The sequence below is a fragment of the Xenopus laevis genome, chromosome 8S (assembly GCF_017654675.1).
Source record: "Xenopus laevis strain J_2021 chromosome 8S, Xenopus_laevis_v10.1, whole genome shotgun sequence".
In the NCBI taxonomy this organism is placed as follows: domain Eukaryota; kingdom Metazoa; phylum Chordata; class Amphibia; order Anura; family Pipidae; genus Xenopus; species Xenopus laevis.
In genome coordinates this window covers 87,205,796-87,229,341 of record NC_054386.1, presented here as the reverse complement: position 1 = coordinate 87,229,341, position 23,546 = coordinate 87,205,796, and the positions used below count along the sequence as shown (strand labels likewise).

Sequence of the window (23,546 nt, the reverse complement as noted above, 5' to 3'; positions counted from 1 at the left end):
GAAACTCCCTGAGGTGACGTTGGGTGAAGGGAACTGATTCTATCATCGAAACCATGACTCCCAACACCTTCATGTGGAATCACGCGGTGTGGGACTTCGAGAGGAGAGACCGCACGAGGGTCTGTAAATGCTGGACCTTGTCACTGGGAGAGTTTGTGTCTGGGTGTTGAACTGCATCCAGAGGAAGACCATGGATTGGCTTGGGGTTAACGAGGACTTGTCCAGGTTGATGAACCAACCAAACTCCTGTAATCGAACCATGGTGAAGTGCAACGCCTGCTGGGCCACTGCAAATTAAGGTGCCTTGATCAGGAGATCGTCCAGATAAGGAGTTATGGAGATCCCCCTGGTGCGGATTAGAGCAGTGGCCACCGACATGATCTTGGTAAGACACGAGGGGCCGAGTTCAGGCCAAGGGGAAGGTCTGTGAGTTGGAAGTGGCGATTTTGGAAGGCAAATCGCAAGAATCTCTGATGGGGACAGAAAATTGGGGCCGCGATGACAGACCTGAGGAATTCCAACTTGAACCTTCGCGGTCAAATGAAAGTGTGGAGTTCCTTGAGGTCCAGTATTGGCCGAACAGATCCATCCTTCTTGGGAACTACAAACAAGTTTGAGTAATAGCCTCGGAATCTCTCCTCAGTCGGAAAAGGGATGATGACCTCTGAACGGATAAGCTTGCCGATCGCGTCGTGCAGCGCCTGAGCCTTTTGATGCCCCATAGGATATCTGGACATGAAGAACCGGCGGGGCGGGAGAGAAGCGAATTCTAGGTGGTAGCCCTGACTCACGACCTTGTGTACCCAGGCGTCTTGAGTCAGATTCTTCCAGGAGTCGGCAAACCTGCAAGGTCTCCCCCCCCTACGGCTGAGTCGCTGAAGGGAAGAAGGGGTGAGTAATGCAGACGTGGACTTGCGGGACTGCCAGGATGGCCTGGACATTCCACTGAAGCATCCTCTGCAGGTGGTGGAGTGTCGTGAGAGACGTTCTTGAAGACAAGTCCGCAGTTTCATCCAGAGAGATCTGCGAACCATATACCGACAAGTCAAGTCGGCTGAAGTTCTGCTAATCACCTGTAGCACATCGAGGGAGGCTTCACATAGGTAGTCAGCCTCCTTGATTTGCGAGGCCAAATGAGGGAGTTCTTCACGGGGGACCCTTGTGGCAATCGCTCGGCATAAGGCGTCCGACCAAGTTTGGACAGCTCTACTTACCCAAGCCGAGTCTAGAACAGGCCGAAGGGAGGTACCTGAAGCAGAGTAGAGGGAACTTAGAATGCCCTCAAGCTTCTTGTCCATGGAGTCCTTGAAGGAGGCTGCATCAGGAACTGGTAAAGCAGTGTCCTTAGATAGTCGAGAGACAGGCGCGTCCACTGAAGGTGGGGAGGTCCACTTTTCCGTTAGTTCCTGTGGAAAAGGATATAGTTTGAGAAAAACGGCGGTTAGCCTGGAAACATCCCTCTGGCTTGAACCATTCCTGTTGTATAATTTGCTCGAGTTGAGCATGAGAGAGGAAAGGAAGGTGAGGACCTGCTGCGGCGCTTAAGCAAGGAGATACTGCAACTAGGTTCAGGCTCCTTTAAGTGAAGGGTCTCTAATACTGAAATGAGGGAATCAATGGCCTCGGAGGAGAGTTTGGGGGGATTCCCCTTACTCTGGGTCGGAACTGTGAGATAGTTCACCATCAGACAGAGCCGGATCCTCCTCGGAGTCAGGTGGCAGGGATGAAGTAGTGATGGACTCCGCCTCACACTCATCCTCGGAAGGAGAGGGGGCTCTACATTTTGGAGGCTTAGGCCGAGGCTTATCTAGCCACGGGACTCCACCAATTTAGGAATGCCGGCGGCAAGCTTAGATGGCCATTCTGGGGGAGGCTGGGGGTCCAGGGGGGTGGAGTCCCGGGGCTGGCCTGATGGGTCCCCATGGGAGGCTTGGCTTACCTGAGGACGGAGTTCTGACATTTTCAAAACTGCATCAGGTGGCTTGCACGTGGAACACAGAGGGTCCTTGTGACCAGATGCGGCATTTGGCACAAGCTAAATACTTAACCGATGAAGTAGTTGCTGGCCTGGAAAAAAGGTTATCACCTGTACCTTCAGACATGGTGTACACAAGCTGTTCCTGTAAGAGAGGAATTAAGTTAACAATATATATAATGTAGGTTATATATATAAAACTGAAAATGCCTCCCCATGGTACTGCTGGGAGTAAAGCCTTGGAGGGGAGTAAAGGCTGATAAGGCAGTAATTACAAAGCCTGCTGCCCTGTGGCAATAGCTAAAAACCCCACAGTGTCAGAAGTACTGCCCTGTTGTGTTCTTAGAAAAAACAGGGGGGGGGGGCTGCGCTGTAGAGAAGCTGGGAAAGAGTTCTGCCCAGTGTGGCGAGTCTGCTAGTAATGGAACCTCCTCCAGAATCAATGGGAAGTAGCTGCCTGGGCGCACAATGGAGAGAGCGAAGAATGGCCCCTCCCCTAGCAGTGACATATGGTGCAGACGCACGCCTTAGAAGAATGGTGCATAAGGCACTGGCGCGCACTTTTTGGGTTGCGCACAGGGTGCATGTACAGTAAGTGCAAAATCTGCCCCAGCCATTGCCTCCCCAGGTAGAGTAAAAGACAGCCCTGGTGAAGTCTCTTGTAAAATAGTGGTGCGCAACTGGTGCTATGCCCACAATAACTCTCTTGCGCTGCTGACAGTGAGGACAGTAGGAAACATAAGTGCCATTCCCATTCTGGACAATTTGTAGAGATGATTTGGCAGCTGTGCTCTCAATCTCAGTAAGACACCCCCGCTCCAGGTGTAGGAAATTAACTAATTAGCTAGAGAACTGAGAGAAAGCAAGTGAAAAGGCAGAACTTGCTGCTAGGTGCTCTTTATTGCACACAACATGTTTCAGGCCAGAAGCCCTTTATCAAGTGCCTGTGTGTTTGCTGGAGGCTGATTAACATACTGCCTGGGTCTGAACTAGTGACCTGCAGGTTGCAACAAAGTCTCCTATACTGCTGTGCAAGGCAGATGGATTGTGCAGAGGGGGAGGGGGCTCTGAGAGTGAATAGGCAGCTATTAAGGATATATGCTTACCTTAAATGAGCCACGGCAGGAGTTCCCAGACTGTAGTGTAGGGATCCTTGGGGCATATAAGGAGGATTGAGCAACAGGATGAACCTGGCTATACCTCAGCCCTGTGTCCCGGCCAGCGCATCCTCTCTCTGTATGTCAGAGGGAGGGAATCAATGCTGGATGGTCAGTGCACAGCACAAGAGACCCCGGTGACATCCTGGAGTAATGGATCAGACTACTCAGTGTAGCTGTCCAGCTCCATATCATGTGAAGAATTGTAATGAAATAAAAATAAAAGAGCAAAATAAATAGTAAAATACTCCTGAATGCAGGAGACGGTCCTAACCTCCTGAGGACACAACGAAACTGAGTGTCTCTGCCTACAGAGGAGGGGTATAGCAGAAGGAGGAGGGGTCAAGTTTCTATTTTTTTTATTGTGTCCTGCCTCCTAGTGGTTCCAGCTATACCCCACTGTCCCTGTGTCCCCCAAGCAGACCTAGAGAAAAACAGCATTGAAGACATTGAACCGAGCAAGAAAGAAATGGTGACAGAAGAATGTAAGGGACTTGAACACGCAGAAAATTTTTAGATTGATGGTCCAGAACACCTACCTGAAAGGTCTCTCTCTCCAGACGCACAATGACTCCCATGGTCTGCGGATCTAGTTGCACCAGCTCACCCCATTCATGCTGGCCACCAACATCTACTCCTGAAGCAGTCTCTGAACATAACTGTAAGTCTCGAGGTAGAACCTTTAACTGTAATTCGAACACAGCCATGTGAAGAAATTATAAAGCTATGAGTATATACAGTAGAGTAAAAGCCTGCTGAAGCATAAGAAATAGCATGAGTATGAACAAAGAACTGGAGACAATTGTATCTAATTAGTGATGAAAGTGGAAGAGAGGCATTGCAATGTGAAGTGAGGAATGTATATGAGCTCCGTAAATGAAGTGAAGTTTTAAGTGGAGTTAACATTTTAATTATTGGCACTTACTTCATGCATAGTGAGATCAGAGAACAGAATGACAAAGTTCTCTTCCACGCGTACAATCAGTCCTGTATCCCCTTCATAACGCCCAGCAATAACTTTCACATGGTCTCCCATTCGGAAATACTTCCGAAGTTCCTGGGCTGGAAATTCCAGCAAGTCCTGTAATATGCATAGGGAATGATTTATGGGGCACACAATAATATATTAGAGTTGAGGATGTTAAGTTGCTTTCTTACTTATGGCACAAGAAAAAGGATCAAAATTAAAGAGCAAAAAAGTGCTCTATACAGAGTGGGGCTGTGCAAAAATATAGGAAACAAAATGTATTAAAATAAAAAATAAATGCATTTAAGGAAGGAGCTCTGGGAAATATTTGAATATTAAAGATACATATTCATACACACATGAAAAACTTCAGCTTACAGCTTTTGAAGGAATTTAAACATGTAGGCCTTAATAATTCACAAAAGACAGTAACAATAACAATTATCCTAGCTTCGGAAGCCCCTGGAGCCAATACATAGAAAACTGTGGTTAATAATATTAGTCATGGCCATTATTGCCGAAAGAGGTAAATGACCTTTAAGTTAACTTAATATGTTATAGAATGTCCCATTTTTAGCAACTTCTCAATGGGGCTTAATTTTTCACAGTTTATGATTTATTTATCTGGCTCTTTCCGGTTTTCAAATGTGGTTAACGGACCTTGGCAGTTATTGTTCTGCAATGCTAGAATTTTAAGGTTGCTAGTTTTTTTTTAACCAGAAAGGCACCTTCCTCTATATTTCCTTTCTTTATCAGTCAATAATGCTTTCATTTAGATGTTTGGCTCTGTAAGCGAGAGTTTCTGTTATAATAAATATGATCTTTGCTTCACAAAAAGTACAAACCTTAAGGTCTTCATGTTTAGGCATAATAGTGATTTTGTTTCCATCCACACTGAGTACTTTTCCTTGTAAGTTTATCAACTCCCCTTCGCACACTTCCACGTTGTCCCCTGGCTGCAAGCTGTGTTCTCTCTCTTTGCCTGTACAAAGATAAAGCAGCATACATATAATTAATGATCCCGGTTACATACACCCCGGCATTCATAAATGGTAGGCGCATTTACAAGTCCCTGAGCAAGACTATGGCCTTTGAATTAATAATGTGAAAAGTCGTGTCTACAAAATCCTTAGCAAAGCATTACATTCTAGGGTTTGAAATAAACTCCGCTCATTACCTGTTGTTTCAGTCACCACTTCCAAATCAACTCCCTCGGGTTGATCCTCAAACTTTTCTAATTCTGAAAGGGTGGGTTTAACACCTTCTGTGATCTGGTATTACAAAAACAAATCAAAAATAATCACTAAGCAAAATTTCTACAGATATATTTACAGAAAAAAAAAAAAGAAGAATAAAATAGATCTATCCACGCTTACCACCATTAACCAATATGTTAAGCTGATATTTTGAGCAGCAGATTATTAACTATTTAAAGGGGTTGCTACTTCAGAATATATATAAACCATGGCGGTCAAAACTTCCCATGTGCCCTTGCACTTAAACAATTGAATACTATAATAAATATAACTGTATAATACTTACCACAGCAGACATGGCAAAGCTTTTAAATAGGAAACCTTTTCGGCTGTAACGATTAGCCTCAAAAATAAGAAAATCTCCATCAGAAGAGACATCTCCGCCCAGAGACCTGTTATGAAAAAAGCAGCAAAGTCATACTGTTATAGTGGAAAGTGTATGTGGGATCACTCCTGCCCTTAACACCATGTACTCACCTGATTTTTTCAGCATTGAAATGTTTTTGGGGTGGTCTTCGAAACTTCTTTCTCTTTGCAAACCAATCTTTCTGCAAATTGGGTGATGAGAGAACAAAAAAAAAAAAACGACAACTTCATGGAAGGCAATAGGGACATGTAATAGCCCTAAAGGACTATATATTAGGAAAAGAAAAGGAGATTTTGTGTACTCACCGTTAAATCTCTTTCTCTTCAGTCGCTTGGGGGACACAGGGACAGTGGGGTATAGCTGGAACCACTAGGAGGCAGGACACAATAAAAAAATAGAAACTTGACCCCTCCTCCTCCTGCTATACCCCTCCTCTGTAGGCAGAGACACTCAGTTCGTACCAAAGGAGAAACAGGAGGTTATCAATAATCAACAGAAAATCTGATAACTAATTACAAGAAGAACAGTCTGAAGCCAAGAGAAGGCCTCTATTCAGGGAGGGAAGCCCTGTGTCCCCCAAGCGACTGAAGAGAAAGAGATTTAACGGTGAGTACACAAAATCTCCTTTTCTCTAGGTCTGCTTGGGGGACACAGGGACAGTGGGGACGTACCAAAGCTGTCCCCTGAATCTAGGGCGGGAAGTAGAGGCCTACGTGGAACCAGCCACTGCAGCCTGAAGTACCTTCCTGCCATAGTGGGTGTCAGATGCCACAAGGTGTCAAACTGGTAAAATTTGGCAAAAGTATGGATTGAAGTCCACGTTGCAGCCTTGTTCCGCTGAGGCTTATTTTCGAAAAGCCCTCTGGCGGAATGTGCCCTGATTGATCTGGGGGAACCTGACCCTGTGATGAATAGGATCTCTGGATGGCCTGCTTTACCATGAGGATATGGTGGTCTAAGGACAAGGAGTCCGATAGACGGATGTCCTCGACCCGGTGCAGGTAAAACTTGAGGGCCCTAACGGGGTCGAGGGTGTGCAGTGCTGCTTCCTTCGCATTGGAAAGGGATGGGCAGAAGGTAGGAATCGTAATTTCCTGGTTGAGGTGGAAAGTGGAAACCACCTTGGGAAGAAAAGAGGGAGAAGTATGAAGTACTGCCCTGTCGTTGTGGAAGGTCAACAGAGGAGACCTACAGGATTTGGCAGAGATCTCAGATACTCTCCGTGCTGAGGCAATAGCCAGCAGAAAAAACTGTTTTCCATGTGAGCCACTGAAGTGGAATAGAATCCATGGGTTTAAAGGGAGCGTGTTGCAGGGCACGTAGGACTAGGGTTAAGTCCCAATTTGGCACCGGTGAAAGTACCGGGCGCTTTATGTGGGCCATTCCCTGAAGAAAAATCCTAACATCTGGGAACAAGGCGAGAGGTCTTTGGAACAGGATGGAAGTGCCGAAAACTGAGATTTCAGTGATCCGAGGGACATGTGCAGGGACAGTCCCTCCTGTATAAGGCCAGAAGGAGTGGAGTGGAAAACTTCAGTGAATTGAAACCATTACATTGGCACCACCAATGGAAAGTGAACCAGACCCAATGGTACGTCTTGGCGGAGACCGGTTTGCGGGGCTGCACGCATGGTAGAATGACAGTGTCAGAGAACCCCTTCCGTCTTAGGATCGCAGTTTCAGTAGCCACGCCATCAAATTGAGGGTGGCAGGACAGTGGTGAAGGATTGGACCCTGAGAGAGAAGGTCCAGGATGAGAGGCCAAGGTTCCTCTACTGAGAGATGTACTAGATCCTAGACCCAGGATCTACGGGGCCATGTTGGAGCTATGAGGATGAGAGTATGAGTTCTCTCTGAAGTTTCTTGATCTTTCTTGGAATGAACGCAAGATGGAAGTCCCAGGGAGAGGTGAGGGCGTCTGCCGCCAGAGGGTCCCTGGACCTTGCAAAGAAGAGAGGAACTTTACGATTGTGATCGACCTCTGGCATCCCCCATCTTTGAGTGATCTTGTGGAAGATGTTGTCCTTTACAGGCCACTCGCAGGGATCTGGGGATGTCTGCTGAGATAATCTGCTTCCCAGTTTAAGAGACCTGGAATGAAGATGGCTGACAGGCGAGTCGGATTGCCTGTATCTCAAGAAGGTTGATGTGAAGACATTGTTCCGATAGAGACCAGCGACCCTGCGCTGACCGACCCTCTGCACTGCTCCCCAACCGGAGAGGCTTGCATCTGTGGTCAGCAGTCACCATTGTGGATCCCCTAGGGGTCTGCCCCTGGTCAGGTGACTGGTTTGCATCAACCAGAGAAGAGAGACTCGAGTCCTGCGGGATAAACGAAATTCCAGGAGAAGGGATTTGTGCCTCCAGGCCGCAAGAATATTCCACTGAATCTCCCTGAGGTGACGTTGGGTGAAGGGAACTGATTCTATCATCGAAACCATGACTCCCAACACCTTCATGTAGAATCTCGCGGTGTGGGACTTCGAGAGGAGAGACCGCACGAGGGTCCGCAAATGCTGGACCTTGTCACTGGGAGAGTTTGTGTCTGGGTGTTGAACTGCATCCAGAGGAAGACCATGGATTGGCTTGGGGTTAACGAGGACTTGTCCAGGTTGATGAACCAACCAAACTCCTGTAATCGAACCATGGTGAAGTGCAACGCCTGCTGGGCCACTGCAAATTAAGGTGCCTTGATCAGGAGATCGTCCAGATAACGAGTTATGGAGATCCCCCTGGTGCGGATTAGAGTAGTGGCCACCGACATGATCTTGGTAAAGACACGAGGGGCCGAGTTCAGGCCAAGGGGAAGGTCTGTGAGTTGGAAGTGGCGATTTTGGAAGGCAAATCGCAAGAATCTCTGATGGGGACAGAAAATTGGGGCCGCGATGATAGACCTGAGGGATTCCAACTTGATCCTTTGCGGTCGAATGAAAGTATGGAGTTCCTTGAGGGCCAGGATTGGCCGAACAGATCCATCCTTCTTGGGAACTACAACAAGTTTGAGTAATAGCCTCGGAATCTCTCCTCAGTTGGAAAAGGGATGATGACCTCTGAACGGATAAGCTTGCCGATCGCGTCGTGCAGCGCCTGAGCCTTTTGATGCCCCTGAGGATAATCTGGACATGAAGAACCGGCTGGGTGGGAGAGAAGCGAATTCTAGGTGGTAGCCCTGACTCACGACCTTGTGTACCCAGGCGTCTTGAGTCAGATTCTTCCAGAAGTCGGCAAACCTGCAAAGTCTCCCCCCCCCCTACGGCTGAGTCGCTGAAGTGAAGAAGGGGTGAGTAATGCAGACGTGGACTTGTGGGACTGCCAGGATGGCCTGGACCTTCCACTGAAGCGTCCTCTGCAGGTGGTGGAGTGTCGTGAGAGACTTTTTTGAAGACAAGTCAGCAGTTTCATCCAGAGAGATCTGCGAACCGATACCGACAAGTCAAGTCGGCTGAATTTCTGCTAATCACCTGTAGCGCATCGAGGGAGGCTTCACATAGGTAGTCAGCCTCCTTGATTTGCGAGGTCAAATGAGCGAGTTCTTCACGGGGGACCCTTGTGGCAATCGCTCGGCATAAGGCGTCCGACCAAGTTTGGACGGCTCTACTTACCCAAGCCGAGTCTAGAACAGGCCGAAGGGAGGTACCTGAAGCAGAGAAGAGGGAACTTAGAATGCCCTCAAGCTTCTTGTCCATGGTGTACTTGAAGGAGGCTGCATCAGGAACTGGTAAAGCAGTGCCCTTAGATAGTCGAGAGACAGGCGCGTCCACTGACGTTGTGGAGGTCCACTTTTCCGTTAGTTCCTGTGGAAAAGGATATAGTTTGAGAAAAACTGCGGTTAGCCTGGAAACATCCCTCTGGCTTGAACCATTCCTGTTGTATAATTTGCTCGAGCTGAGCATGAGAGAGGAAAGGAAGGTGAGGACCTGCTGACCTGCTGCGGCGCTTAAACAAGGAGGTACTGCAACTAGGTTCAGGCTCCTTTAAGTGAAGGGTCTCTAATACTGAAATGAGGGAATCAATGGCCTCGGAGGAGAGTTTGGGGGGATTCCCCTTACTCTGGGTCAGAACTGTGAGATAGTTCACCATCAGACAGAGCCGGATCCTCCTCGGAGTCAGGCGGCAGGGATGAAGTAGTGATGGACTCCGCCTCACACTCATCCTCGGAAGGAGAGGGGCTCTACATTTTGGAGGCTTAGGCTGAGGCTTATCTAGCCACGGGACTCCACCAATTTAGGAATGCCGGCGGCAAGCTTAGATGCCCATTCTGGGGGAGGCTGGGGGTCCAGGGGGGTGGAGTCCCGGGGCTGGCCTGATGGGTCCCCATGGGAGGCTTGGCTTACCTGAGGACGGAGTTCTGATGTTTCCGAAACTGCATCAGGTGGCTTGCACGTGGAACACAGAGGGTCCTTGTGACCAGATGAGGCATTTGGCACAAGCTAAATACTTAACCGATGAAGTAGTTGCTGGCCTGGAAAAAAGGTTATCACCTGTACCTTCAGACATGGTGTACACAAGCTGTTCCTGTAAGAGAGGAATTAAGTTAACAATATATATAATGTAGGATATATATATAACTGAAAATGCCTCCCCAGGGTACTGCTGGGAGTAAAGCCTTGGAGGGGAGTAAAGGCTGATAAGGCAGTAATTACAAAGCCTGTGGCATTAGCTAAAAACTCCACTGTGTCAGCAGTACTGCCCTGTTGTGTTCTTAGTATAAACAGGGGGGGGGCTGCGCTGCAGAGAAGCTGGGAAAGAGTTCTGCCCAGTGTGGCGAGTCTGCTAGTAATGGAACCTCCTCCAGAATCAATGGGAAGTAGCTGCTTGGGCGCACAATAGAGTGCGAAGAATGGCCCCTCCCCTAGCGGTGACATATGGTGCAGACGCACACCTTAGAAAAATGGTGCATAAGGCACTGGCGTGCACTTTTTGGGTTGCGCACAGGGTGCATGTACAATAAGTGAAAAATCTGCCCCAGCCGTTGCCTCCCCAGGTAGAGTGAAAGACAGCCCTGGTGAAGTCTCTCGTAAAATAGTGGTGCGCAACTGGTGCTAAGCCCACAATAACTCTCTTGTGCTGCTGACAGTGAGGACAGTAGGAAACATAAGTACCATTCCCATTCTGGACAATTTGTAGAGATGATTTGGCAGCTGTGCTCTCAATCTCAGTAAGACACACCCGCTCCAGGTGTAGGAAATTAACCAATTAGTTAGAGTACTGAGAGAAAGCAAGTGAAAAGGCAGACCTTGCTGCTAGGTGCTCTTTATTGCACACAACATGTTTCAGGCCAGAAGCCCTTTATCAAGTGCCTGTGTGTTTGCTGGAGGCTGATTAACATACTGCCTGGGTCTGAACTAGTGACCTGCAGGTTGCAACAAAGTCTCCTATACTGCTGTGCAAGGCAGATGGTTTGTGCAGGGGGGAGGGGGGCTCAGAGAGTGAATAGGCTGCTATTAAGGATATATGCTTACCTTAAATGAGCCACGGCAGGAGTTCCCAGACTGTAGTGTAGGGATCCTTGGGGCATATAAGGAGGATTGAGCAACAGGATGAACCTGGCTATACCTCAGCCCTGTGTCCCGGCCAGCGCATCCTCTCTCTGTATGTCAGAGGGAGGGAATCAATGCTGGATGGTCAGTGCAGAGCACAAGAGACCCCGGTGACATCCTCAAGTAATGGATCAGACTACTCAGTGTAGCTGTCCAGCTCCATATCCATATGTGAAGGAATTGTAATGAAATAAAAATAAAAGAGCAAAATAAATAGTAAAATACTCCTGAATGCAGGAGACGGTCCTAACCTCCTGAGGACACAACGAAACTGAGTGTCTCTGCCTACAGAGGAGGGGTATAGCAGGAGGAGGAGGGGTCAAGTTTCTATTTTTTTATTGTGTCCTGCCTCCTAGTGGTTCCAGCTATACCCCACTGTCCCTGTGTCCCCCAAGCAGACCTAGAGAAAATAGACTATGATAAGGAAAAGAAAATAGGGAGCTTGATATATGTGGAGGGCAAACTAAAATAAAGTCAGCTGATTTACAAGAGAGGAAGATGAGGACAGTTCGCTTTGGTAAAATAGAACTGGGAAAGCAAGACAAAGAAGAGTCAGTCACATCGATATAAATTGGTTACGTGGTGGGAACAGGTGGTCTCTATTGCTGAAATTAAACAAAGGGCTTCTCATATTGTAATAGTTATTCCTACTAGTGTAGGAGGTTGGTCACGAATGTCAATAATGTTACTTTCCAGCTAATCTACTTGTGTATCTCAATGAAACATTTTATGCTGGCCAATGGCTCCATATTGTACAATTAAAACATGATCCTAAATGTATTTTTCCTTGAAATTTGCAACCAACCATTCAATGCTTACATCACAATAAATTTTAATAAGATAGATTATTAAGGCATGATAATTCTGATTGCAATCAAAACAATCTATGGAAACAAGGCACAAAGGGCCAACCAACTTACCAGACTCATTCGAGCTTTGATACGGTCATAGTCAATTCGAGGAATCATTTTCAAGGAGATTGTATTCTGGCTTGGCTCTACATAATCAACCTAACGAAGTGAGAGAATATTAATGTGCTTTCCTCCTTCGCAAGGCTTGACAACAGAATGTTGGTCCACTAACACAAAAGCTTATTTAAGAAGGTCTTATTAATAAAACACAATCATTGCAGTTTGTCTTTATAAAGTAGAGCTATATCACAGGGTGCAATCTTATTTGCTATCCATTTCTGTAGTTCAGCCTTGGGGCTCCAAAATGGTGAAAATGAGAAGTTCTGTAAAACTTTTTAATTAAACGGGTTGTTCACCTTTTGAGAACTTTTAGTATGATGTAGAGAGTGATATTCTGAGACCATTTGCAATTGGCTTTCATTTTTAATTATTGATAGTTTGAGTTATTTAGCTTTTTATTCAGCAGCTCTTCAATTTGCAGCTTAAGCAATCTGGTAACTAGGGTCCAAATTACCCTAGCAACCTTGCATTGATTTGAATAAGAGACTGGAATATGAATAGGAGAGGCCTGAATAGAAGGATCAGTAATATAAAGTAACAATAAATTTGTAGCCTTACAGAGCATTTGGGAGGGAGTCAGGGAAAGCTGCAAAGAGTCAGAAGAAAAAGGCAAAAATAAATAATGAAAACCAACTGAAAAGTTGCTTAGAATTGGCCCTTCTATAACACAATTAAAGTTACCTTAAAGGTGAACCACCCCTTTAATAGCTTGACTGTATAACATATCTTTCAGTCTAGTTGAAGGGTAAGGTATCACAAAACCATGCAGTTTTCTCAGGAAGAACCAATGCAATGGCAGAACTTATCTTGTTTAAAAATAGCAAACAGGGGCTTTTTAAACGCAAAAGCCGTTCAGCAGTTACGTATCTGCTGCATTTTTATGTAGCACTTACCTGGGCAATATCATCCTTGTAGATGCCTCTCTTGAGCCTTACCCAAGATTTGGGCTTTAGATTGGTCACCTCCTTCACTACTTTTAGGACATCTGTCATTTCCTTAATGGGTACCATTTGCTGATTCCAAAAGCCCATACGCAGGTTGCCAATGCCTTCAATGGCCTGCTTTACGTGTGTTTGTTTGTAAGCCTCCACATAGATGTAACCCTTCACGTGCTCTGGGGAAACTACGGACTTTATCTGAAGAGGCTAGCACATGAGAATATAATGTTAGAGAGAAGATTATTCATTTATAATATACAGGAATGTAGTTTATAGCTGGCCACATTTCTAATGCAATTCTCACACTGCTGAGATGAAAAAGAATAAAGGGGGGAAAAAAAATAAAGGCCATAAAAAGAAAGGGATATGGAAATAGAAAAATCAACACTGGTCTCACTTACTGAATCGGTGAATTGGTAGGCGATAAATTTGCGCATCAGAGCAATAGCTGTAGCTCGTTCTTCTCCAATCTGACGAAGGAAAATGGGACAAGTAAAAAAACAAAAACCTCAACTGTGAGACACTCAGTATTCAGCATGAATCAACAGCACATCCTCACACATAAAATGCTCATATGGACCACAACTACTCTGTGTGTAGTAACAGGCAAGAATAGTATCTCCATGGCGGTGCATAGGATTTTTGGTATAAAATAGGAATACATTTTGTAAGGTAAAAAGATACTGAGAGAAGCCATTAAATTATCACACTGTACATCTGATTTAGCCAGCTAAAAAAAGAAACTACTAATTCACATATATAACTTAAGCCTTAGCAAGGAAGATGAATGGACTTAAAGGAACAGTAACACCAAAAAATGAAAGTGTTTAAAAGTAAATATCCCATACTGTTGCCCTGCACTGGTAAAACTAATGTGTTTGCTTCAGAAACACTACTATAGTCCATATAAACAAGCTGCTGAGTAGCAATGGTGGGAACTGAAAAAAGGCTATGCCACAGGATAATTAGTGGATAACAGATAACACCATTATGTTCTACAGAGCTTATCTGCTTTATACTCAAGATATCCCTAGCACATTAGCAATGTGCACGTCTAGTCCAGAATGGCAAGTGGTAGCTTTCAAAAGACAATGCCTGCATACATGAGCAAAGAACAGAACCGAAAAAGCAAGATGCAATGCTAATGAAGCATTATACCATAAACTGGAGTAGAACATATAGTGTAACCATAGGACTATGGCATTCTATCAGGTTTACCATTGTGGACAAAACAGCCCTCAACCAGGAGGTAAACACTGCCTATTGCTAGATTGCCACTGGGCAGGTAGGAAAAACCAGAGGTCACCCTGTCTTCTATAATACTTCGCTACATAGTGATTAAAAAAAAAAAAAATGGCAAATATAATTTCATATAGCAAACACTCAAGTCTACTCACCTTACATTTTACAGTCCACAGATTAGGATCTCTGCAAATAACATATATATAGTCACAATATGCATTTAATGTATGAGATGCTGGTTGAATTTACTAAAGGTCAGAATTTATGTTGCCCAAATAAGAGTGGATCTTGGTTTGATTAATTAGATACCAAACAATATGAATACTAATGCATTTGTCATTTTAAACAAAACCAATGCTCATTCTGTAATATCCGAAAAAATTACATAGTGGCCCATTCAGGTGTGAAATTGATAAGAAGAATGACAATAAAAATAACTAGGTAAGGAAGAGATTTAAAAAAAAAAAAATACAAAAAAAAAGGGCACCATACGCTTTTAGATTGGTGGGTATTTGTTTACGCAACACAGTTTTTTCAGGAAATGAACAGTACAAGAAAAATCAGGAAGTCAGCTCATAACTGTAATAAGCATTTTTATTGTTATTGTTCCATTTTAACTTGTTTGTGCGTAAGAATGTTGTTAGTACAAAATATTTTTAGCTATAATCCAGGATTCTGTTTTTGTAATACTACAGAGGTTTGCAATGCTTGGGGAACCTTGAACTGGCATAGTGGTGTTCAGAAGTCTGGGAAGAACCTTCTGATTCACCGATTAATTGCATTGCATGGGGTTTACACACTAAAAATAGGAACGGCAACACTAGAAGGATTATTATGAGTGGTTCATGGTGATAGCAACAGATTTCTGCAGTCATAACAAGAATAACATTAGGGAAAAGCAACTTACTTGACACCAGGGAGCAGCTGCTGCTGGGTAATGTCATCAGACAGTTCATCTGAACCACCATATATGCTATGAAAAAATACAAGGAGATTCATTTTCCTTAACAACTCCTAGAAAAAAGTTTCACTGACACAGCAAACAGGAAAAAAAACAATTAGAAATTAATCATATTTCATTTGACTTCATAAAGGGTTACCAAATGCACACAACACAACAATGGCAGCATGGTATGCATTAAGCTGGCCATAGATGCAAAGATGACAGTTGTATGAAATGAAGATTCATACATTTTTAGATCAGGTTAAAAGATTTATGACAGTTATGGATAAGATCTCTGCATGTATTGCCTGACTATATCAATGGGTGATTGCAATTTCTATTTGTCAGATATAACTTTTGTAGGATTGCGGTCTGTCAATGAATGGCCAGAACATCGTCTGATTTATTTATTTATTTTTTAATCGGAAGACTGACAAGAACGAGCGCATAAAATCTGCATGTCTATGTCCAGCTTTAAACTCAATAATTTCTCCAAGGCATGCTAGTAGGTAAAAAAATATATTTTATTCACATCAATAGTTAAAAGACATGGATAGTATCCCCTCTAACGCCTAACGCGTTTCATGCTTACCCAGCACTTAGTCATAGGCAGAATCCCTGCCTATGACTAAGTGCTGGGTAAGCATGAAACGCGTTAGGCGTTAGAGGGGATACTATCCATGTCTTTTAACTATTGATGTGAATAAAATATATTTTTTTACCTATTAGCATGCCTTGGAGAAATTATTGAGTTTATGGTTTTACCTCTGTTTGGTCACTAGAGGTCTCCGGCATGCTTACCAGTAATATTTATTGATTCTGCTCCCAATTTGATTCTAATATGTCCAGCTTTAGGCTAGTACAAGATTCTCTAGCTTTTACTAGAGGGAGGTAGGTATGACCAGCAATACACTATGGCTAAAGTGCATTACAGAGGGAACGTACAGTACAGTTTGGAACTAGTAATATTTAAGATTATCTTTTGCAGAACAAAATTATAGCTTTTATTGCTGCACTTATTTCTGCTAGGTTTCTCAAAAGTCATTATCTACTAAATTAATAGCAATATGTATACCATATTTAGTTAATGGGCCACAGCCAGAACACATTTATCTGATGGAGTTCGTGTAAAGAAACTGGCTTTAGAAATCCGAGTCACCTTTGTTGACAAAAAAAACACGATAACTTTTATTATGAGACCACAGTTTTGAGCATTTTTTCTAGTAACCATAAGAAGCATGTTACATAAAACTTACTGTTCTCCCACAGAAGACTTGGCATATTTTTTCATGTAGTATTCTCCCAGCTCTTCTTCTCGCTGGTCTCTGCAAAGACAAACATAAGGCAAATTATGTCACATTTCAGGAGTAAGGATTATAGCATTCTGTTCTGTGACTTGAGCCATAGAATATGGGGATGATTTTGAGAATTTGTCGTCATGTACTATTATGTGATATTGCTTCACCAAATGAAATGTTTGAGATCATATATGCTGCAAAGACAAACTGGTGTTGGAGAGAAAAAGACCATTGAGTGATGGGGAAACATTTTTGCCAGTTTACATAAATATAAAAATGACTGCTTCTTACCGCCATAAGTTCTGAAGGCGCCGAGCCCCTGAGCGATCCTCATCCAGTACCACATTGTCAATATTAGATGCTGGGAAGAAAAATTACGGTTAAGAACAAAATAGAAACCATGCCCCCTTTATGACCATACACTCCTGTATAGATGTTGCTGTTAAAATAGGAACAGTTTATATGTTTGTAAGTGTGTATGCACAAAGGGACATGTGAAGTGCTAGTCAATAAACCTCTATAACTAAACAAATGACAGTTTATGCACACTAGGAAAGACTGCACCTTATACCAACAGTACACCAGAAATATATATCTATAAAATAGCTAACTATACTGCAGAACAATTAAGGGGGGAAAAAACAAACATCCCTTTTTTATGAGAAACATGTTGGGGCACATTCACTAAGCTCGGGTGAATGAGCTTAGTGAATAGTTTTTTGTGCTCCCGACTATCGAATTGGCGTAAATTCGCCTGAGTAGAATGATTCGAATAGATTGAGTGAAAAAACGCTGCGACTATTCGCCCATTCGATAGTCGAAGTACTGTGTCTTTTAAAAATCATTCGACTTCCTACTTCGCCAGATTAAACCTACCGAATTGCTTTAAAAGCCTATGGGAGAGTCCCGTAGGCTTTTTTTCTAAGTTTTTGATCGAATAAAAAGGCATTCGATCGATCATTTGATCCAATGAAAATCCTTCGATCGAATATTTGATCGCTCGACTATTCGCCGGGTGAATATCCGCCCATTCGACAGCGCCTAAATTCGCCCGAATTCCCTATTCGATTCTATTCTCCAGTCGAATTTCGAGGGATTTAACCCCTCGAAATTCGACCCTTGATACATCTGACCCGTGGTGTCACAGGCAGTTCCTATTTCTATGTACCAAAAATACAAACCCCTTTCTTTTAACCATTAAAAAAAACCTCACAGAAACACGATCATAACTAGTATTTTTCTCTTGAATCCAACTGCAGTTGCACAACTAGTGCTTAAAGAAGAATTATAGCCTTAATAGGAATTCAATATACTGAGCATAATGCACCAGCCTAAAGGTTCAGCATCTCTGTAGCGGTAATATTCAATGTTACAAAGTTGTAACATGAGGTTCCAATCTTGGATTACGTTCTGCAACATGAACATGCTCAGTGTGCTCTGGTCAGCTGTTGAGAAGCAAAGCTTAGAGGTCATATAACCTGATGCGACAGGGCCGATTATTAATTTCTAACACTAACTGCCTTGTATTGTGACTTTTATACTCTATTTATAAACTATATTGTGATTTGGTCTGTCAGCTCAGGTAACTGAAACAGCACAGAGCATGTGCAGTGAATCAGAAGATGGAGAGCTATTGGGTGATATTTGGAGATACAAATGTAATCCCCAAAACATAATGTGTAGCATTTCTACACTACTTTCTTAAAATGTTAGCTCTTTAATGTAAATCAGATGAATGTGTTCACTTTGATATGGGGGCACTTGCAATCTAAGAGGAAAATTTATCAAAGTGTAAATTTAGAACTCACCACAGAAAAACTCACCCATTTTCTGTCAGTACTGTTGTAATTTTCTTTAACAGCTACAACAAGTTGTGCATAACACTCTCTCTACTTGGCTACAGGTGTGTAGCAATAGGATAATCAAGTAGCATTTAAACATTTAAGATTGTTATGCTGCTAGACATCCACCCTAATCCCTCATTCTAATGTGCAAGTACACTCAAATACAGAAGTTCCAATACAGTGCTGCCAGCCAGAAAAATGATTAGAGTATGAAATTATTAACGCTAAAGAAGTCTTGGTAGAAGTCATGGTAAAGACCAAGTTAAACAATGTTTTACCATTCAAACCCAGAAGTTTAAGCCAGGCAGGGAAAATAAATGCAGACAATATGACACTTACCTTCAAGTTCTTCAGCTGTGAGAGATGATGATGCCGAGACAGAATGGAGCAAAACATAGCAGCAAAACCAATCACGTAAAGAGGTGAGGGACCGAAAATGGGAAGGGTAAAAATTATAAGGCATGGCATAATATGCAGCATGAAGATTTACATGCAGGAGAGTGCATGAAAAATACAAACTAGGAGGGTATATAGAGAGAAGGTAATATTAACATTGCTAATGTATAGACTGTACAAGAACATATGAGAAAGACAGAGGGAGGAAAAACAACCTGCAAGCAGGATAAGAAAATCCAAATAGCAGGAAGAATCTGCTGCTTCAGCAAATATGATAGAGAAGAGCAGAATACAGAGTACAGGCAAAGTAAATGAAAGTATTGCTATATAGAAAGAATAAGTAAGAAAAGGCAGAAAAAAAAGACTAGAATAAATAGTGAATAAAGTACCCCCTCTTGTAATTGTTACAGAGGAGTTTCATGGCCATATAAAAACATGAGTCCGAAGGCCGAGTGTTTTTATACAGGTCATGGAACTCCAAGGTAACTTCTAACATCCTCATATTTTGCAACATGGGGTACTTTACAGTGCTACGCAATATGTTGGCGCTATAGAAATACATGTTAATAATACTTTATATATTATAATACACAAGTTTTAGTGAGTCATGTGACAGAAATTACATCACTACTCACCATTTATAACTGATGACATCAGTACTCACCGTTTATAAGGATATCATTTACAAGATAATCATGGCTTTTGTATATTATAATAAGGTAAAAAAAAACATGAAAGGTGTGAGAGAGCCTGCACCAAATCAAAAGAAGGGGAGAGCAACACAGTGTGTGAAGTATATGCAAACGAATTAGCAAGGGGTAATAGAAAAATATAAAAAACGGTATGCTGAAAGTGTCAGCATGAGAGAGGGGTGTGAGATTAAGGAACAGATCAACTCATCGTAACCTTACTTTGGATACTTTGTAGGAAAATACTATGGAGAATATGAGCATGCGATTAAAGTAGTGAAACGGAGGTAGGTAGACATCACAAACTGGATATAATGTGGTAGCATAAAAACTAAGACATCAATATGAGCAAAGTAGAAGGAAAGAACAGGACCACAGTAAATAGTAGATGAAAGAAAGAACATGTACCAAAATATACACCAAAGAACATGACAGAAAAGAGAGCAAAGAGAACAAAATGGCCAGAGAATGAGACAAGGGCTGCTGACAAATACTGTATGTGATACAGGACAGGGAGCTCCCACAGATATTCATAAATTGCAGCACACTTTGAACACCCATACGTAAAAAACCCTACTTCTCCTAGCCACACACACTCCCTTATATATGCACGCAGCTAGCAACCATACACTTTCAGTCCACACTAAACAGATAGCATACATATCACTGGTAAACACAAACACAGTGCACATATGCACACACACACAAATACATAGAGCTCCATTACCAGAAACTGTGTGAAGGCGTGAAAGAAAAGAAAAACAACAGGCTAAGACAGGGTACACCCTGATAAACCAAAATATGAAGCCCTGTATAATAGTGCTTAGAGCTTACATTGTCTAGAACATAAATTATAATAGATCATCCTATTTCCTGTCATTTTTCTTGCCACGTCTGCCACTTTCCGGTATTATTCATACCACACTATACCCTTTTTCTTCAGTGTTCAAAACAATGAACGTGTCTGACATTACAGTATAGAACCTTATATACTATAAAAAGAGCAATCTTCCCAGTCAAAAATGAATATATTAAAATATATTCACATGCCTAAGAATACCAACCCATTATAAAAGTTCCCTACACACCTACCTGTACTTTGGAAGGGTGAGACTGCTCCCTATACAGATTTTGCTAGTGAATTCTTCCAAATTGTTACAAAAGATAGAGATCTATAACCGTTAAAGGAGAACTAAAGCTTGACTAAAGAAGAAACTAGAAATGTTGTACATTATGTTTTGGGCTTCTGTACTAGTCCAAGGCAACCGCAGCCCTTAAGCAGTAAATATCTGTGTCTCCAAAGATGCCCCAGTAGCTCCCCATCTTCTTTTCTGCTAATTTACTGCACATGCTCTGTGCTGCTGTAACGTACTGAGCTTAGGGACTCAATCACAACTTACAGTACACACAGAATATAAATGTCGAAATACAAGGATGATTAGTAATTAATACAGATAATTACTACATGGTAGCACAGAAACCAGTGCAACTAGCACCAACCTCATTTTCTGCTTGATAATTTGCAACAACCCCTAAGCTTAGCTTCTCAACAGCTGCTCAGAGCCCACTGAGCATGTGAGTGTCACATACGTCTTCCAAGATGGTGACCCCCTGTGACAAGTTTGAAGTCCTGGATCATTGCTGCTATTGAGAAGCTGAAACTTTAGGCTGTGCAATAAGTTCAGTATATAAAATATGGCATTTTAGCCATATTCATTTTTAGGGTTTAGTTCTCCTTTAAGGTGCAACTTAAAAGAGATGTATCCCTTAAATTACATTTCCCACTCCAGTTACAAAACATACACAGCTACTGCAGTCAATTGAAAGAGATACGTAATCTGACATTGGACTAAACATACTATGTATAAATCTTTTATTGCTACAGATACAATTCTTGTTCTAGCTTTTAGCATCACTTGCAGTTTTCAAAGGAAATGCCATAGCAATTATTACATATCCATATTGAACCATGAATCCTGTCTACAAATGACCTCAAAGACACTCAAATGTTCGACTGGAAGGCATAATAGTATGTCTATTGTTCCTCCACACCAAAACAATAGAATTATTCCTGTGTGAGCAACTATTTACATTGTTTGAATATATAATACAGACAATGTTGCATACAGACAGCAGAAGGCCACACATGAAATATATGTTGAAAGGACACATTCAACTTAAAAATGAAAAATAAATAAATAAAAACAAAACACCACCCATGATACACACAGACTAATGTGCTGATACTGAAACATGCACACATAATTTATTAACACAAATCAAACTACACAGCCACAGCAGAGGAGTCACAGCACAGAAAATTATACCTGAACAAGAATTTACCTTTCTCCAGAATATCTTCAGCCCCATCTTCCCACTGATCTTCATCTTCATATTCATCATCAACATCTGGACAGAAAAGAAAAAGTCTTTTAATGGATGACTGCTTCCCATAGTAGGGCTCAAATCCATAGAGTGCATGAAGGGGCATGAGTTCCCTGCCTGCCCTACTACTTAAGACACAACACCATTCTGAATTTCACTAAATGTTAAAAGGATCAGGCACATCACCCTTTTGATGGAGCTTTCGTGTATGACAATAGAGTAGGACCTCTTCACTTGCTGTTCACATATGGAAAGGTATTATATGCAAACAGTAATTTTACAGAATCATGGATATATTACAGCCTGCAGCTGCTCGGATCATTATGTATTTTAGAAGATCATTTTTAATCTGTTATGGTCTGCTATTGCATTCCTCGGATTGATTCTCGAGACAGATATCCAGGGAACACAATAGGTACTTAATGGTTCTTTGGAGTTTGGAACTCTCCAGCAGAGGCAGCAAGTTGGGTTATCTTATCTGTCTGTATCTTGTAAGCACTCCAAAATGAATGACCCCCTGTGAATACGGTACATAAATATTTTGCTTAGGGTTATCTTTGATGCTCATTTTCAGCAGTAACTAGAATATTGGAAACAGCCGATTGTCTTTTATATAGCACCTACACATATACAAAGTGCTTTACAGTGCATAAGTACTTTCTGCCTATCACAGAAAGTCAAATGAAACATCAGAAGTGACATTATGGATGCAAGTCAGTCAACACACACCACCCTCTCCTAGAGTTAACTGTTGTTAAATATGAGATGAAGTAATTGTGCACATATTTCCTGTTGAATCTGCTGATTCTGTTCTAGTACTAGAGTCTTATGTCCAAGGATTCATGTTGAATCTGCCGGTTCGATATTCTCGGATACTTTAACTTATTGGGTTATGGAGTTTCTTTCCTGTTAAGCATAACAGCAATTACTCCTGCAGCTACTGGTCTGTGTGTTTCTCTATCCCATGGACACAACAGAAACAACGCCTAGACATATCATTCATCTGCTGTAAGGAATATTAAGACTTATTATTTGCAGCTACAGTTGCCTACCGGCCTCATCAAGGATAAACCCTCCATGACGTGGTTTCTTTCTAGGTCTATCATCATCTTCCTCTTCTTCCTCCTCATCATATTCCTCCTCATCCTCTTCCTCTACCTCTTCTTCCCCTTTCTCACTGGCCGCAGGGCTGGCTCTCTCCTCCTCCACCTCCTGCAATACCAGAGGACATTGAAGAAATACATACATATGTTGCTAGAACATGTTTTTGAAGTTTTCAAGACCACAAGCATAAATATACTAAATGTAAGAGAGAGAATGTCATTTTACAGCTCAGCTTTCCAGCACCCAGATTTCAGATTTCCTAAAGACATTCTGCATTTTCAAGACCACAAGCATATGAATACTAACCCATTTTCCAAGGCCACATTTGATAGCACAGACCTTTTAAAAATGAGTCAGGGTTACATGTCTATGCTTCTAATATGTCTTTTAAAAAGAGTAAATCCCAGGGGTGACATTCATGCGTCAATTAATCACTATTAAACTATTATCCGTTTGCTATCTGTTACTATTGTA

At 42.5% G+C, this 23,546-nt stretch overlaps 1 protein-coding gene across 2 annotated transcripts in view; it reads right to left on the bottom strand.

The window, feature by feature from the left end:
- Positions 1-23,546, bottom strand: part of supt5h.S (SPT5 homolog, DSIF elongation factor subunit S homeolog) — a 39,774-nt gene that overhangs the window by 11,089 nt on the left and 5,139 nt on the right. For both annotated transcript variants that reach the window (XM_041574314.1, NM_001095623.1), the window contains 16 exon segments: positions 23,021-23,180; positions 21,927-21,992; positions 18,838-18,852; positions 16,946-17,015; positions 16,613-16,681; positions 15,321-15,386; positions 14,569-14,599; positions 13,573-13,641; positions 13,127-13,378; positions 12,183-12,272; positions 5,833-5,903; positions 5,642-5,747; positions 5,277-5,370; positions 4,945-5,081; positions 4,058-4,213; positions 3,672-3,818 (listed from right to left, as the gene is read on the bottom strand). In XM_041574314.1, the coding sequence (XP_041430248.1) occupies positions 3,672-3,818; positions 4,058-4,213; positions 4,945-5,081; positions 5,277-5,370; positions 5,642-5,747; positions 5,833-5,903; positions 12,183-12,272; positions 13,127-13,378; positions 13,573-13,641; positions 14,569-14,599; positions 15,321-15,386; positions 16,613-16,681; positions 16,946-17,015; positions 18,838-18,852; positions 21,927-21,992; positions 23,021-23,180 (1,599 nt within the window).